This window comes from Diplotaxodon limnothrissa, linkage group LG8 (genome assembly GCF_057381915.1).
Source record: "Diplotaxodon limnothrissa isolate DT_005_m linkage group LG8, D_limnothrissa_male_GT1.1, whole genome shotgun sequence".
Lineage (NCBI taxonomy): Eukaryota > Metazoa > Chordata > Actinopteri > Cichliformes > Cichlidae > Diplotaxodon > Diplotaxodon limnothrissa.
In genome coordinates this window covers 5,898,946-5,917,729 of record NC_140603.1, presented here as the reverse complement: position 1 = coordinate 5,917,729, position 18,784 = coordinate 5,898,946, and the positions used below count along the sequence as shown (strand labels likewise).

Here is an 18,784-nt window from a genome sequence, read left to right as displayed (position 1 = left end):
AATATAACTTGAGTAAATATAAGTAGCTTTTGTAAAAAAAAAAATAGACTTAAGGGATATTAATGCTTAATCAGCAGTTACAACGGGTTTGTATTACGCAAAACATTTAGAATACTTTATGAATTAATTAGGTCATGTATCATGGCTGATAGGACACATTAACAACTGCAGTTATAAAATGTTATGTAGTGTTGTTTATCTATTTTTTATTGCTTGCAAATTGTAATGCTACTGGTAAATGTTCCATTACTGGGCAGCTGCTGGCCTTTTGGGCCACTAATAGTGTTTCCATGATTTGAGTCCACCTGTGAAGCAAACTGGCTGAAATGAACCCTCACCAACAAGCAGTGTTTTGTTACAATTTTCCCATTAAAATGTCAGTAAAAGTCCTGCGTTGAGCTACCTGTTTGGATTGTTAAAATGCGAAGGAAAGCAGCCCACCTCTCTTGCAGTGTGGTTGAGGCTGCAAATCTGCAAAGTATTTTGCAGATTTATATAATTAATGTAAATCTGCTAATATGCTCTATAATTTAATCTATTAAAATAAATTAGGTTGGCTTTATTTGGAGGTCAGTAAAATTTTACCCCTGAAACTTTAACTAAAGTTTAATTTGCGATCAATCGTTTTATTCATAATGGTTGTTAAAGAGATTGTACCTGTTTGGACATTTGTTTGCCTGGAGGCCCAACTGAGAAAACGTTATGTTGTACATTGCTGGTCTAATTCCCACAGCACTAAACACTGCTGTTTAGTCAAACTCTATGGCATCTCAGAGATAAATACAAGGTGTCCTCTGACACTGGTGTCATGAATCACCCATCACGATGACAGATGGGTCTCACAACCAGGCAGGAACATCACATTTTGACACAACAGGCACCTTAAGCATCCTTTTTTAAAGTGAAGGATTAAAAGATATATTTTAATCCAGAACACGATCATTTTGCAAGCCTAACTACGTAGTTTTGGTGGTTAAATCAAAACGCAAATGGAAATAAATGGCAATAGAGAAAAAAAAACTAAACTGGAATGTCACTGTGATGTCACTGTCTCAACTGTAGTCAGAATCAGAAAATCAGGGAAAAACGGGCTAGGAAGGTAGAGACATTCATTCATTACTAGCAATATAATGCCTGTTTTCTGTGCTTGAAAATACCACGGCCGAATGTTCACAGAAGTCCTGAGGCACAAATACAAAACAGTGGTAGCACAGATAACAAGTTGCATTGCTTTTTATCACTACCACCGTCAGCTTCTCTGACTGAGACATGTCTGTTATGTTCACTGTTCACTGATGGTTTAGCTCTTCTATTAATATTATTAAACATTAATTTTCTTGTTTTAATTTTTTAGTATTTAGAATAGATTAGAATAATCCTTTAATTGTCCCACAAGGGGAAATTTGGTTGTAACAGCAGCCAGAAAGACACATATACAAACAAAGAGTACACAGGACACAACAGAAACAGGGATAGCTCAGTAGGTAGAGTGGTTGCCCATGATCGGAAGGTCGGGGGTTCGATTCCCCTGAACAGCTACCCTGAGGTACCCCTGAGCAAGGTACCGTCCCTACACACTGCTCCCCAGGCGCCCAATGGCTGCCCACTGCTTCACCGAGTGAATGGGTTAAATGCAGAGAGGAATTTCCACATTGGGATCAATAAAGTACTCTTTCTTTCATACACAATTTTTCTTACATATTTACATTAAGGACAATGGTTACTATATACAGAGTATTGTACAGTTATTAAATTAAATAAAAATAGCTACAGATACGAGGCAAACCAGGTTGTAGTGCGAATCGGTTAATTAACTTATTGCAGTTACAGCGCAGATGTAAACATCTCTGATTGTTGGGAGCAGTTCTGATTGTACAGTCTGACAGCTGCAGGGAGGAAGGACCTGCAGAAACGCTCCTTCGTGCATCTAGGATGCAGCAGTCTGTCACTGAAGGAGCTCTGCAGTTCAGCAACATTTACATGCATGGGGTGGGAGACTCTGTCCATCAGAGATGTTGGCCAGAGTCCTTCTGTCTCCCACCACCTGCACTGGGTCCAGGGTGCATCCCAGAACAGAGCTGGCCTTCCTAATGAGTTTGTCCAACCTCTTCTTCCCGGCTGCAGATAAACTGCTGCTCTAACATACCACACTGTAAAAAATGACAGATGCCACCACAGAGTCATAGAAGGTCTTTAAAAGCGCTCCCTGTACTCCAAATGACCTCAGCAGCCACAGCAGGTAGCGTCTGCTCTGACCCTTCCTGTAAAGAGCATCAGTGTTGTGGCTCCAGTCCAGTTTATTATTCAGGTGAACACCCAGGTACCTATAAGAGTCCACTATCTCAATGTCCACTCCCTGGATGTTTACCGGTGTCAGTGTGGTGGGTCTGCGTCTCCAGAAGTCCACCACCAACTCCTTCGTTTTCCCGCCGTTGATCAGCAGGTGGTTCTGCTGACACCAGTCTACAAAGTCCAGAGTCCACTGTCTGTACTCTGAGTCGTCCTCACCTGTGATGAGGCGACTATGGCAGAGTCGTCAGAGAACTTCTGTAGGTGGCAGCGTGGGGAGTTGATGGAAAAGTCTGCAGTGTAGAGGGTGAAGAGGAACGGTGCCAGCACAGTTCCCTGTGGGGCCCCCGTACTGCAGACCAGCGTATCAGAGACACAGCCCTGTGTCCTCACATACTGTGGACGTTCTGTGAGATAGTCCAGTGTCCACTTTGCGCTATTAACCAAAGTTTAATGCAAATCACATACAATAATGATCCAAAGAAAGGATTACCAATTTGGGCATTTATTTGCAGATGTAAATAGTCCCAAATGTAATCCTGCTCTACATGGAAACCACAATGTTTTTTATTCTAACAGCAGTTGCCAGTCGACTTTTGATGAACATAGATTTAAATACTAAAGGGAAAAGTTTATCTGTTCCTTTTTAACAACGCACCATTGCTGTGACTTGTGACCTGTCAGTCATCATGAAGAAGAATTGAAACAGTTCACTGGGAAAAACTAATTAAAATGCAAATCACGTGTAAGGTTCCTATCCCAGTGACGCATGACCTGGACCCTTTGACACTGCTGACTGACGACGCTGACGTTGCTACATGGCAGAATGAGGGGCTACCTGCTGACAGGATGTCCACGGAGAATGCTACCATTCTTACTTCTTGCCAACGCTGGCCCCTTATGGTGGACCCCCAGCTGCAGGGCATCAAGTGGATCAAAAATAAATATGGTGAAGACCTGCAAGTCATCCGCATCGGACAGCGAGGGTAAGAGCCTCATAGAAAACTGCAGTACTGAGGTTTTTTGGGCATTTAATAACCAGAATTTTGACAGATTCATTGTTATTTGTACCTTAAAGGTACCTAGATGCCATAGAGAGAGCGCTGGCAGCAGGTGATGTGGTTCTGATAGAGAACTTGGAAGAAACGCTAGATCCTGTTCTTGGACCTCTGCTTGGCAGAGAAACCATCAAGAAGGGAAGGTAAGGCTCATGCTGAAAGGTGTCTTAATACTTGTAGCACTGAATGAAGCATTGTAAGGCACTGCTTCAGACAATGATCTAATTCAGGAAACTTTCTACTCATATGTAACACCGCAACAAGCACTTTCTTTTCACTGCCTTTTTAAATTATTGACACCACATGACAAATTAAAAATAGACACTATAAATGTAAATCTTTGAGAAACTATTGTTAGTTAAAGCCTAGCAGAACTTTCCAAATAAACCATTTTAGTATGTCTGTGGTTTCCACACAAAAACATTTTCAATACATTTAACTTCATTAGATTCAATACATGAGCTCTATCAGTGATTACACTATATAACATTTCTTTTTAATGAAGATGGACAGTGGCATTTATTAACTTGGTAATGTGTTAGCAATGAAAGGATATTGTTTGATGGAATTGATGGAAATGAAAACTATCAACTTACAGAGAGCTGAATTGAAGGACCTCCTGAAATCATGTAAAAATTATGCAGCAGGTCAAAATTTCATTGCAGCAACTTAAAATGGTACTCAGTAGAAGAGCCCCACATGCCCGACAACATCAGGGCATGCTTCTAATGAGACAACGTGCGCTTTCCTGGGAAATCTCCACACAGATCTGGACCAGGGTTACACTGACCCCCCTGGAGAGTCTGAGGTGTAATCTGACAGTGTTGGATGGACCAAAATATAATATGCCACAGATGTTCTATTGGATTTAGGTCTGGCAAATGTGGGGGCAAAGTCAGTGGTATCAATTCCTTCATCTTCCAAGAACTCCCTGCCTCCAATCCTGCCAATGCCTCATAGAGTAACTACCTGTCTGCTGGAATCTCCTCCATGCTATTGAGACTGTACTGGGAGACACAGCAAACCTTCTGGCAATGACACATATTTGGTTGGACTACCTGTGCAACCTCTATGGGTTCCAGACATTGGTCCATGCTATCAGTAGTGACAGTGACCCTAGCCATTTATATATATACAAACAAATATAAATATATATATATATATATATATATATATATATCTTATTATTGTTCCCTTGCCACTGAGAGTACACCTTTGCTGGTTCTGTGGAGAACAGCTGGTTTAGTTTCCTGCCTTCTATCTCTCTGGTGTACCTCCTCAAGCGGCTGGCCAAGGCTGTGAGTCTTTGCTTGGCAGTTTCCAAGGCCTCAGGTATGGACAGCTTGCTGTATTTCTTATGCACCTTCTTTGTCGCACCTTTCTGCAACTCTGTTAGTTGGCTAACCTCCCTCCGTGCTACTTTGATCTTGCCCTCTAGCCTTCTTCTCCATGGAGGGTACTGCCCCTTGTGGCTGTTCAACTTGTAGCCAAGCATCTCACTGATCACTGCTGCCGTATTGTAGATCAGCCTGTTAGTGTCGGCAAGATGCTAGCAGGCAAGGCATACATGGAACGCCATAACCAAGTGGCCGGCATAGTGTACAGGAACATCTGTGCCGAGTATAACCTGGAAGTCCCGAGGTCAAAGTGGGAGATGCCCCCAAGGGTGGTGGAGAATGACCGAGCTAAGATCCTGTGGGACTTCCAGATACAGACGGACAAAATGGTGGTGGCTAACCAACCGGACATAGTGGTGGTAGACAAACAGAAGAAGACGGCCGTAGTGATCGATGTAGCGGTTCCAAATGACAGCAATATCAGGAAGAAGGAACACGAGAAGCTGGAGAAATACCAAGGGCTCAGAGAAGAGCTCGAGAGGATGTGGAGGGTGAAGGTAACGGTGGTCCCCGTGGTAATCGGAGCACTAGGTGCGGTGACTCCCAAGCTAGGCGAGTGGCTCCAGCAGATCCCGGGAATAACATCGGAGATCTCTGTCCAGAAGAGCGCAGTCCTGGGAACAGCTAAGATACTGCGCAGGACCCTCAAGCTCGCAGGCCTCTGGTAGAGGACCCGAGCTTGAAGGATAAACCGCCCGCAGGGGCGTGCTGGGTGTTAAAAAAAAAAAAAGTTTAGTATATATATATATATATATATATATATATATATATATATATATATATATATATATATATATATATATTTGATTCCCAGATCCTCCAGTCCATGTGTTGAAGTATCCTTGGGCAAGTAACTGAGCCCTGAGTTGCTCCCGATACATCCGTCGGTGTGTGAGTGTACAAGTGAATGTTGGATAAAATTGATTATGTTGAGATAAATCCCTCTGTGGATGTGTATGTGATTGGGTGAAGGAGAGCTTTAGTAGAAAATGCTTTGAATGCTCAAAATTAACAGAAAGGTGCTACATAAGTGCAAGTCCATTTACCACTAGGAAGTAGGAAAAGCAACTTACCTAGCAACAAGAAGTGTTTTACAGTGTATTGAAGGAACTTTAGGATTTAAACAGCTGTTCATGATTTTAGTTAGTTATATAAAAAAAAACTTATGATAGAGTGTGTGTGGTGTTCCTCCTTGTGCCTAAATAAGCCAGTGAAAAGAGTGAGTGAACCACATGACAAAATAACAAAATAAAAGCCTGGTCTGGTGACACCCTGATGTAAGTAATGGTCTCAGCATAGCCACACCTATAAATATTGTCTGGTTCAGTCACTGTTAAATACACATAGAGGGTCACAGGACATGTAGTACTGACAATTCAGGCTCACTAGAGCGTCATATGTGTCCCTAACAGTTTCCTAAGTTTCTGCAGTTTAAATGTGCAGCATTTTCAGGAAATGACTGTAATACATTTGAGAGTTTTTTTTTTAAACTATATCTGTCATGAAGAAAAATCAGTTGGTTTGGCATTGTCAAAAACTATCATCCTTGCAGAAAGGTTGTGTGACATTTTTGACAGGTTCTCATTACAAACAAGTGTCCCAGTTTGAAGATATTTGTTTGTATTAAACATATGAAAGACAGAAAAGACAGATGTTTAGATCTTTGCCAATAATGACATTGTCCACTATTATATGTGCTGTTTCAGAATCTCTACTTTCACTAAGAAACCCTCACTGATCAAACGTTTCTGTTCCTGATTTACAAACAGGTACATAAAGATTGGAGACAAGGAGTGTGAGTACAATCCCAGTTTCCGTCTCATTTTACACACCAAGCTTGCCAGCCCTCATTATCAGCCAGAGCTGCAGGCCCAGTGCACCTTAATAAATTTCACAGTGACCAGAGACGGTCTGGAGGACCAGCTGCTGACTGCCGTGGTCAGCATGGAGAGACCTGATCTGGAACAGCTGAAGGTGAGAAAGTCAGTGTAGGCAAGGAGCAACCCTGCCTGATACAACTATTTGACAACAAAGGGGAGTTTTGACAGATTCGTTTTCATCCAATATGTTACAGGAATGTAAAAGTGAACCTGAGCAGACATGAAAAGAGCATCTGTCACACTGCTCGGATGTTATCAGAGAACAAACAAGCATTCCACGATGGACTCTTTGAGTTTCTCTCTTAACATCTTTTCTGAGCAGGTGTAATTAAAAGTCACAGTCAGAGGAGTCAGGGGCCTCCTAGAGCTGCACATAACACTCTTGCTCGTCATTATCAATCCTTAATGGTTCTCGTCAGCAAGAAAAGATCGTCTGTCTTTAAACATCACAAGGTCCGGGCTCTTTGATTCCAAAACAATCAGCTAGCATCTTTGATTAATGGCTGGTGGATGTGGGATAATTATGAGGCTTAGTATGGCGCACTTATGGAGACTGGGAACCTGCACGGCTGTGAACGTGCACATCGGCACCTGTGTTTTCACGTGGCATGTGTGTGAGCATGAAGTCGTCTAAATGAAACATTTTTAAATGTACACCAAATGGTGGTTTTAAATTCAAAGTGTAATAACGTCCATCCTCAGGTATGGTGATGTTCACAGTTTCCCAGCAGTGTTCCAATAGTGTTTTCTTAGGGGAGTTGTTGAAATTAATGTGACACACAAACATTTGCCCAGAGCTAATTCCCAATTACAGGACATTTGCATATTGCTCCGAGAGCACAAATAATATTGAAACGGTTCATTTTAAATGCAGAAATCAATCGGAGTTGTATCATCGCACTATTTCTCATGCTCTGTCAGTACCTTCTTGTGACAGAGGGGTTCTGTCTGTCTGTGCAGGCTGTCTCGTAAGCACACTGCACATTCACTCATTTTTTAATCTTCACCGCGATCATGCAGCTACCATTATCCTTCTCTGATACGAGGGTCGCACATCAAAGCAGCAGTGTGTGTCGTTTGGACTGATTGCATTTCTGCAACATGTTAGCAAATAGTTGCCTACTGAGTTTCCTCAAACAGAAACCAGTAATCAGTTAAATACCTGGTCTCTGGTGTGTTTCTGATTGGACACAATGAAATACACGGATTAAGTGCTGATTTTGTTTTGTGACTGGGCATCTGCGTTATTTTATATTTAGCAGTGCTGTTGTGTTCTGCTACTTCCATCCCTTTCCATGTGTGCACCCAAAAACCTGAAGGTGTGGAGAAAGGAGAAACCATAACAGCAAATATGACAACGATTAAACAGGATGGCTGTAGCTCAGGAGTTAGTAGGAGGAGGTCAGCGAGGTTGGTGGTTTGATTCCCGGCTACTCCAGTCTGCCAAGAGCAGGATATTCTTGGGCAGATAGAAACACTTAAGTTGAAAAGCATATAAAAAAGTGCTTGTGTGAATGGGTGAATGAGGCAAGTTGTGTAAAGTGCTTTGAGTGTTCAGGTAGAGTAGTAAAGCACTATACAAGAATCAGTCCATTTACCATTAGGTCAGAATGAGAGGGGGGAGTGAAGGTGGGTTGCAAAGCAGGTTGCAGATGTGGGTTTGTTTTGAATTAACTATTACTAAACTTGATTCGACAATTACTTTAACAGAGATCTTTTCCACGAATAAAAAATATCCTTTTTATTGTGGAAAAGATCAGTTGAGTTGAACTATGAATGCACCAAAACTGCAAAGTCATGTTCCATGTAACCAGAAAAGGGAGCTGACCCACACTTCAAGCCAACCCTTTGTAATACATGCAGTTATTCAATCTGTTTGCTGTATATAGGAAAAATCATGTAAATTGCTGACACATCAAAGAGATATGGCTGTAATGGTCAGATGTAAAGCCTGCTTTGACTCCGACAGTGGCAGATATTTTATCGTATAGTGAGCATCACATTGAGCCTATCACACTGTTCTCTGCTCCTATTGAAACGGTGCAGACTGTCACCTTTTATGCAAACATTGATCCTAAAGACATTACAGAACAGTAATCATTATATGTGACCTCACGCTTTCCTTTTCTTTCTTTGATTTTCACCTTTTGTTTGAGTAAAACAGTCTTTTCATTGCTGGAAACATTGCTTTGATGCAAGGTCAAACAGAAATAAATGCTTTCATAAGCTCAAGCTACCATCTTAAATCATTTGATGATAGACAATATCAGAAAAAGCCCTTGAAGCACTGCCCAGCTAAACAGTTAATCCTAAATCAAAAAATCCTATTCACTTTTGAAGCACTGACATGTGCTAATTTACCATTGTGTTGCAGTCACCCTGGGTACTGTTCCTTTGACGTGCTGCCGTTTATCACCAAACTTTGAGAATTATGTAATCCTGTCTTGATGCTCCCCGTAAGGAGCTTTAAGCTTTTTTAAGCGTTTTACTTTGGTAGCCTCATTTATGTTCACACATCTCCAAAATCAAGGGAGATGCAGATAGACGACGCTTTAAGGTGTATTTCCCTTTTTAATGTAAATGGCTGCCTTTGTTCTGTAGAGCTATTCTATTTCAGGCAGCAAGGATTAGAAAGCTGCTGTTCCACTCTGTTGATCAGCAGCTGCAGCTGTCCGGCTCAGTACTCAGTACTGTGAGCAATTTACTGCAAGTTGCTGGCAGCTCTGTAGACAACTTTTGAGAAGTAATGAGCAGCTCTTAGTTCCAATATCCATAGTATGGGCTGATGTTTATATTTAACCCAAAATTCACTTGATCAAAGCTGCAGTGCATATCAGCTGCTTGAAACTGATTGGCCGATAGCGTTACTGTACCACAGTAATTAGACGACACATTGACACACTTTCACTGTTCCTTAAATGCAGCTCTTGTTAGTTGAGGAGTGAAGGGGAAATAAGAAATTCCTTCTTGAGTACAAGTGTAGCTGACGGCAGCGACTCAGAGAGATCAGAACGGAAGATACTGTTGGAACTCTGTTAATGGGTGAGGCAGATTTACTCTAACACAATCCTATTTGCATTTTGATGGTTTCTTGAGGTGCCTTTGTTTGTGTTGGGTCTCCGTGGGCAGCTCTTTACTCCAACCTGTGGGCTTCCATCCAAAGTCAAATCAGCATTTTTAATAAATGAAAATGGGAAAAGAGAAGTTAAAAAAGCCAAAATGCCAGAGTTATTTTAAGCCTTATGCCCCCTCAGCAAAATCCAATCGAGAAGAAATAAAGTTTGATTTAATGAAGCTTGTTTAATTAGCATTTCACTGAGATTGGAGGATGACAAAAAAAAACAAGATCTAGAGCTCACTTATCATTTTAATTAACGCTGAAAGTTGAAGGTGGGTGGTGGTTGGGGTGAGGGTGGGGGTGAGCTGTTGCTGGCTGTGTTCACTCCCGAACCCCCTCCTATCAAAACGTGGCCGACAGAATGAAGTGCTGAATGGCTCTTTGTTGTCAGTAAACAACCCGGAGTGATAACAATCATCAGATTGATGAGGGAGTGCAAATTGGCTGTACCTGTTTATATTCTTCGAATGACTCTGTGCCATTATACCTTTAATGAGGTTAGCGTTGCTACTGAGCCGTAAGATGACTGCTGGGTGAAAGCGCTCTCATTTAAGCAAAGCCAAAGATGGAGCTAAGGAGCTTAAAATGTCAAGTTGCCTTTTTGGAGAGTGCACAGGGGGATGAGTCTACAACCTTTTACCACAATAACTACGTCGTCTGGTCCTCCCTAAGCACATGCAAGTGTGTTTGTGTGCACATGTGTGCATGCTTGCGTATTCGCTCCGGCGCAGGCCTTTCCGTATTAATGAGAGCTAAAATGCTCCACTTCTTAAATTACCTTAACAGGGCTGCTTGCTGGCTCTCGCTAATCATTTGCCTAAAAAAATGATAGATGTAATATCTTATTTTAATCCCAATTAGAGTGTTCTGCTGACTGGTTAATTGTTTGTTTTTCCAAAGCAAGGGTAATTACAAGTACAATGTGCCAGAGGAAAGCTAATCGTTAAAAACTGTCTCATTACTGGATCCAGTTGGGAATGTTTTAGCTTGGATAGCTTTTCCCCGCAAGAGCAGAGAGTGCAGGCAAGTAGAAGGTCACAGTTGAGTCACTCCAGTTAAATGTCTACAACTCAAACCAGGCTTTTTTCTTTTCTTTTCCAACCACACACACATGTCAGGTTTTTCCTTAAAATGCCACGATTCATTCTCTGTGTGCAACTTTTCTGCTACAGAGTTGGTAATAACATACAATTTAAAGCATCTGGGATTCAACAAAACAGAGGCTCAATTAGTTCTAACAATGGTGTGAAATACCTCTCATCACAGCAGTAGGAAATACTGTCATAAAGAGAACAATTAAGCATTGTGATCTCTTAAACTATCTGCTCCCCTGGCGCGATCGAAGCCAAGTACGTCTTTTGTCATGTGTGAGTTTTGCCAGAGGGAGGAGGAACAGTTCCACCCCCACCCCATCAGCATCTTCTGTGATTACACGTGGGCAGAAACAGCACTGCCAGAAACGTATTACCAGCCGCCTGTCAGGGACCACGCCACTCAAAAAACCCCTGTGCTATTATCCGTCCCCGACAACCCTCCAAGTAGGCAAATCTCACAACAGCCCACCCTCCAGTAATTACAACAATTCAAAGGTCGCAGAGGCTTCTATTAAGGGAAACTTCAATAAAGCAAAGTCATTAACGGGCAGAAACAAGGAGCTGCAACAGAATATAATGAAGGACAGGGCAGGATGAAGCTCTGTCTACTTTGTTCTCCTGTCAAACACCAGGCTTTGAAAAAAAGTGAAAGTTTCTCTCAGGTAATTTTTTTAAGCCAAAACCAAAAAAAGAAAAGAAAAACCTGCTAGATTGAAAGCTTTGTTAGAAGACGGACTGCTCTAATGCATTTGGGGAGGTAATAACCCCATTATTGCACTGCATGATGCCTGCATTGGTACATAATTGTAAACACGGCATCTCGTAAAAGCTCATTCAAAAAAGATGTGTGTGTAATTCCCCATCAAAGCGCCCTCCCATCTTATTCAAATCGACGGCCTCATCACACCAAGGGTTAGGTGACTCTGAAAAAGTTTGATGTTGGCAACCAAACAGAAGCTGGTTAATCCATCCCAGAAAACCCCCTCCATGTGTCCGGACAACTGATGCAGACTGTATTGATTAGTTCTGTCTTTGAGGTTCTTTTTTTTCTGTTTAAAGTTTGACCTGACGAAGCAACAGAACGACTTTAAGATTACTCTGAAGACGTTGGAGGACAACTTGCTATCCCGTTTGTCTTCAGCTTCAGGAAATTTCCTCAGTGACACGGAGCTGGTGGAAAACTTGGAGACAACCAAACGCACAGCTGCTGAGATCGAAGAAAAGGTTTTTGTCTTCTATTTGCTTTAATCTTTTCTCACACTTTAGATCACAGCCTTCAAGTGACAGTGTTACTACTGACTACAAGCTCTCGTTAGAGCACTTACCATTGACACCATCTGAAGTCTTCCTCTTTTCCTACTGCCTGGCAACTCCATCTTCAACATCCCTTGTCCACTATCCCTCCTCTGCTCACGTTCAGACCACCTCAACATTGGCTGTCTAACTGTTCAACCTAAACTGTTCCTCTCATGTACTCATTTCTAATCTTGTTCATCCTGCTTGCTCCTAATAAAACTCCTAATATCTTCAACGGTGCCGCGTCGGCGTCCTGTCAGTGCCGCTGTCTCCATGCATAATAGCAGTTCTCACTACCATCTTGTAAAACTTCTCTTTCGCTCTTGCTCCTTCCTTCTGTTGCAAATCACACCTGAAACTTGTGTACTCTCTTCTTCACATCTCTTGTGCACTCTCTGTACTTGACCCATGTAGTCTGTCTTGCTTCTGTTTGATTTTCATTCAAACAGAAGCATACCTCTACCTCCCCAGGTTCCATTTCATCTATGAACATCATAGTCCACAGAGCATGTTGCCTGATTGCATCTGCCAACCTGTCTCTGCACACTTTTGCATCAGTGCAGTTTGTTTCTAATGTTATCCTAAATGAAATGTAGAATGCAGTATCCTTTTTAGACTGTACTTCTTCAATAATTCCCATTTGCAGGTGCAGAATAACTGTCACCTAAAGTGTTGCCATACTCTCAGCTCTGCTTCCCTTGCTTTGTTTCTTTATTTCTTGTGGTCAGATTACAAGATCACATCAGCTCAGCGTATGATGTCTGCCAAAGATGAATTAGTTTAGAGCACTTCTTAAAAGCTCTGTGTTTTTTTTAATCTGTGTGCCTTCTGTCTGTGAGGAGATGAGCGCTTCCTTTGCAGATGTTCATCCTTAACATAATTGCACAGGCGTTTGCTGGTTATTAAAACAAAAAAAAAGCATGATTGTCATGATCCACAGAATGTGAGGACATTTTGAAGCGTGAAATTGCAACAGGACTGCTCTTCACTGGAGTATGTTTTATTGGATTGTGCACAAGTTCATCATTAACTGATTGATGGACCTTGAGTATATCCTCGTCTGTGCTGATGTATATGAGTGTGATTCCGTTTGCACTACTTTACTGCAGGTAAAAGAAGCCAAGGTGACAGAGACCAAAATCAATGAGGCTCGAGAGCACTTCCGACCAGCAGCAGCACGGGCTTCCTTATTGTACTTCACAATGAACGACCTCAATAAAATCCACCCCATGTATCAGTTCTCTCTAAAGGTACCCTGTCTATTGACCCACCATGTTACCGACCCTTGTCATGGGCCCCCAGTGAGACCCTTCTTTACACTCACTTCTCTGTTGTTTCCCTCCTCCTTCCATTTGCTCACCGTGTTTTATGCTCTTTGCCCTGCTTTTATTGTGTTTGTGGCTCCCTAATGTGGTTATGTAGAGCATAATGTCTTTCATATTGTCAGCCAGGCAGTGCTGAGAGAAGGCAGCCTGAGATATTGTTTGCAATCTCTTCCGACTCCGCAGGTAGTTGCCTCGGCCCGTCTTATTTCCCAACATAATAAAATGAAAACACATTCAGTGTTTATGTACCTTTGACCTTGTGAATGAAATGAAATACATTATAATATGTGTTCTGTATACAACCTCAGAGCTAAGTGTGAATCTGCTAAATGAACAGAAATGACAGCACATTTCCTACAGTGAAAGAGGACAATTATTGTATTTCTGTGGTAATAAGTTATTTTAGAGTCGCTGCAAAAAGTGCAAACAAACTGTTTCTCCAGTACTTCAAACTCTGCATGGTTCAGTATGTTGAAGGATCACAGTATGACGTGATATTGGAATCAGAAGTCAGATCCAGTGCAGCAACAATTATTAGAAAGTTAGAAAAGCTCCCTAAAACAATGAACGTCCCTTAGTGCTATAGGCTCAGGTTGCTGTGCGATCACAATGCACTGAGAACCTTTCACTCCTTATGTGGTATATGTTTATGTGCTATTTCTGCATGTTATTAACTGTCTACTCTCACTTTGCTTTGTCCTTGTCTCTCTATGATTTTTTTTGCCTCTTTGATATTTATCTGGTTGTTGGGTTTTTCTAGCTAATACTTTAGGGTCTTTACCTTATAGCAAAAAGAGCTTTGAGCTGTAATTAAAAAATTGGAGTTCTGTAGCACAGATGACCAGATTTTGAAAACATCCTACTTATTAATGAGGTCCATTGCAAAAGATTTTTATTTTGTTTATTTTTGTGTTTAGAAATAATTTAAAATTGTCTATGTCCATTAAAGTTTTTCATTCAAGCTTACCACATTGATAAAATATTTATACATACATAAACGTTGTAATCAATTACAGCTGTCGGCTTTCCTTATAGAGCCAAAGTAGTATTGATCAGTTCATTCTTAGAACACTGCATCATATCCATCAAGTCAGCTGTAAATGACAAAGACTGATGATATCTAATTTATACTTAAAGATCAGTATGAACACAATCCAATTGCTGGGTTATCATTTGCTTTATTGGATTACCTTATGAGTTTGTATCTAACAGTACTGTTATTCTTGTGCTTTTAACACTTTGATGTCAGACACTGTTTCTGTATTGTACCTGCTCCTGTGCGTCCTCAGGCGTTTAGTGTGGTCTTCCAGAAAGCAGTTCTGAAGGCTGAGCCTGCAGAAGGTCTAAAGCAGCGGGTGTCCAACCTAATTGACAGCATCACCTCCTCAGTCTTCCAGTACACCACCAGAGGCCTATTTGAGTGTGACAAGCTCACATACATCGCTCAGCTCGCTTTCCAGGTAGGAAGGTGCATCCGGTTTCATCCTCTGCACGGTTTGTTTTTGAGCACACGTTTGCTGCTGAACAGGCTTCTCCGGAGACCGGCGGCCCTGTTTGGGTTTAATCAAGTAGAAAGGAGATGTGCTCTGTACCGAAAACGCATCATTGTAAAGTTATTCCTGTTTGTTTTGTGCCCAGATACTCCTGATGAATAAAGATATAAACCCTGTAGAGCTAGACTTCCTCCTGAGGTACCCTGTCCAACCAGGTGTAACATCACCAGTGGAGTTCCTATCTAACCACTCCTGGGGGGGGATCAAGGTATGAAAAGAGGCACAACTCGATCTTTTTTTCACAGTCCCTGAGCAAACCAGAGATATGTGATGTTGTGTCTTAAAGTAACTGTCCCAACACACACACACACACACACACACACACACACACACACACACACACACAAAATGGCTAAACTTCCTGTGTCAAAGATTTCCTCCACCTCTGTGAGTTAACTGTCCCTCATTTTCAACCATTTTTTAAAATTAAAAACACGTTGTGTGTAACATGTATAGTTGGGGAAATAATTATTTGATCTAATGCTGAATTTGTACATTTGCTCACTTACAAGAAAATCAACAATCTCTAATTTTTATGGTAGTTTTGTTTAAATGAAGACAGAAGGATCTCAACCATAAATCAGGAAAAAACACATTACACAAAAATTAGAAACTGACTACTCTATGACCCATCCAGAAGTCTGGTTCCCACAGATTGCCTGTGCGCCCATGTGGTTCACAGATTACAATCAATCACAGATACTCCTGATCTGAACTTCTTATGTGTATAAAGCACACCTGTCCACAGAATCATTTTCTTCCATTCCAACCTCTCCACCATCATGGTCAAGACCAAAGAGCTGTCGAAGGACATCAAGGACAAGACTGTAGATCTGCACAAGGCTGGAATAGGGTACTAGAGCATCAGCAAGAAGCTTTGTGAGAGGCTGTTGGTGCAATTATTCAAAAATGAAAGAAATACAATATATAATATGCATCAATCTTCCATGGAGTGTGGATGATCACAAGAAAGGTGGTGGATCAGCCCCAAACATGGGAGGAGCTTGTTAATGATCTGAAGGCAGTTGGGACCACAGTCGCTAAGAACACTATTGGTAACACACGCTGTAAATTATTGAAATTTTGCAGTGGCCTCAAGGTCCCCTGGCTTAAGGCACATATACAGACCCGTCTGGGATCAAATAATTATTTCCCCCAGTATATACCATTAAAACATTAACACAGAGAGAGAAATATAGTTATATATGGATACATATTTGATTTATCAGTGTGTTCTTATTCAGACTCGCATCAAAGGTAATTTTTTTTCACTTACGAACACTTTTGTTCTGTTTCTCAGAAATAATTAAGCCCAGTCCCAGACTTTAACCTTTTTTCCGTAGCTATCTTCATGGTTTTGTTTTTTGTGTTTTTTTTTCAGTCTGTGGCTAAGAAACGTGCTGACTTTGCATTATATGAAACTCTTGTAAAATTGGAGGTCCTTGATGAAAACAAGTTTGTGTTTTTACTAGTAATCATTATCATTCTGTGTTTGTAGGGGACTCCTGTAACTTTTGGTGGCCCAAAGATATTTAAAAGCAATTTTGATTTTCCGAACCTTTCGGTCTCTACTTGTTGAAAAGCCTGGAGGATTCCTGGAATACGCGCGAATGGATTGCACCCTTAGTTGTGCAGCCTATACTCAGTCCTTTCTTGGACTCCTTAAATGCCGGTGTGACAACATCTGACCATATTTTTCCATCTATATTTTGTTTTCTTTGCTTTTTCCACTACGTTACTGAAATTACAAAATTTCATTCATAGTCTGTAATCACCCTAATATGTTTTCATTTTCCAGTATGATTTTTACTACTCGAAAAAGTGGTTGCAGCTCAACTGCATTTACACCTGGTTAATAATAATATCTACGAGAGATTTCAATCTGGTTTTCGCTCATGTCACAGTACAGAAACTGCTTTACTTAAAGTCACTAACGATCTTCTTATCGGAGCTGACTCTGGTCTTTTCACCATTCTCGTCCTTTTAGATCTGAGTTCAGCCTTCGACACCATTTCTCACTCTGTACTTCTAAGCAGACTTTCCTCTCTCGCATCTCTGACACACCCCTCGCCTGGTTTCAATCATATCTCCTTGACCGTTCCCAGTTTATTCAACTAAGATCATTCCGCTCTCGTCTATTCCCCGTCACATCTGGTGTACCTCAAGGCTCAGTTTTAGGCCCTCTTCATAATATACATCCTCCCTCTAGGTACCATTTTCTGCAAAGTTGATCTTCAGTTTCACTGTTTTGCTGATGACACCCAGTTATATCTCTCTTGCAAACCCGATTCCTCCCTCCCACCTTCTTCCCTTTCAGAATGTCTATCCGAGTTAAAATCCTGGTTTACCTCTAATCTAAAGCTCAATGAGGATAAAACTGAGATCCTCCTTATTGGCACCAAATCCAACCTTTTGAAGGTGAACCATTTCTAACTCACCATCGATAACTCCACAGTTTTCCCTTCTCCTCAGGTTAAGAGCCTTGGTGTCATCCTAGACAGTTCACTTTCCTATAAATCTCACATCAGTAATGTCACCCGTTCTGCCTACTTCCATCTACGTAACATTAACAGATTGCTTCCTTCTCTTTCCACCCAGTCTACGTCCATTCTTGTCCACAGTCTTGTTACCTCTCGTATTGACTACTGCAATTCTCTTCTGCATGGTCTCCCCCAAAAATCCCTCCATAAGCTTCAACTAGTTCAGAACTTTGCTGCTCGCATTATCACCAGAACCCCCTCCTACCAGCACATCACCCCTGTTCTTCAGGAACTTCACTGGCTCCCTGTGAAATTCCAGATAATATTCAAACTTTCAACAGTAGAAACCTTCTTGGCTGTAGGTCTGTGAAGGGTCTCCGTCATCCAGGTCATCGTAGTCTAAGGAGCTTGGAAAGAAAAGTGTCTGGACTTCTTTCAGTTGCTTGAAGACTTTTTACCTCTCATCCGAGAAGCTTCTTCAGTTCTAAGGTCAAATGGTGGAGACTCCCAGATTTAAGCCCTATAGGAATGTCCCCCCGAGAGGGACATGGACCCCCTAATGATCCTTTACCTAATCACATGAGCCAAGGTGTGAAAATGGGAGTAGGTCACAATAGGCCTTTTGATCTCTGGAAATCACATGATAGGGTTTTTAAATAAATATATTATTTATTTCTCTTAAAATAAATATTTTTTTCACTCCTTGGCTCACGTGATTAGGTAGAGGATCATTAGGGGGATCCATGTCCCTTTTGGGGGGAAAGTCTGGGACTCTCCACCATTCGACCTTAGAACTGAAGAAGCTTCTCGGATGAGAGGTGAAACGTCTTCAAGCAACTTAAAGAAGCCCAGATGCTTTTCTTTCCAAGTTCCTTAGACCTTCTTGGCTGTAATGGTACAAAGCTACACTGTGAAGTGTGAATTTGATGAATTCATCAAAATAAGCTGTTCTTTCAGAAAGCTAGAGCTCCGTCTTGAACTTCATAAAGATGCAATAACTTGTAGATCAGCCCTATTTTTCGAATTCCATCCTATATGTTGAAATCTCTAAAAGATAATAAAAAATAATTCACCTCTATTTCTTTCTAAATTTTGTTGTCCTCCACCTTGTCATCTGCGAGATTCAAGGCTAATATCTTCCGGTTCCTTTATCGGCTCCACACAGTGCGCAGTATGTACAGTGGATTTTCCCAACAAGTAAGCACTAAAGTGAATGCACATAATTGGAGTGTATATCTCTGTATCACCCAAAACTCCAGTCTGACAGCATGCAGTCTCCAGGGTCCCACTGTGC

The 18,784-nt window shown here is 41.4% G+C and overlaps 1 protein-coding gene across 1 annotated transcript in view; it reads left to right on the top strand.

Annotated features, from left to right (window-relative positions):
* dnah9 (dynein, axonemal, heavy chain 9) overlaps nucleotides 1-18,784 on the top strand; it is a 199,808-nt gene that overhangs the window by 132,947 nt on the left and 48,077 nt on the right. The window contains exons 61-67 of the mRNA XM_085361180.1: nucleotides 3,040-3,275; nucleotides 3,368-3,490; nucleotides 6,514-6,718; nucleotides 11,896-12,060; nucleotides 13,242-13,382; nucleotides 14,747-14,917; nucleotides 15,096-15,218. Coding sequence (XP_085217306.1) covers nucleotides 3,040-3,275; nucleotides 3,368-3,490; nucleotides 6,514-6,718; nucleotides 11,896-12,060; nucleotides 13,242-13,382; nucleotides 14,747-14,917; nucleotides 15,096-15,218 — 1,164 coding nt within the window. The remainder of the gene's footprint in view (nucleotides 1-3,039; nucleotides 3,276-3,367; nucleotides 3,491-6,513; nucleotides 6,719-11,895; nucleotides 12,061-13,241; nucleotides 13,383-14,746; nucleotides 14,918-15,095; nucleotides 15,219-18,784) is intronic.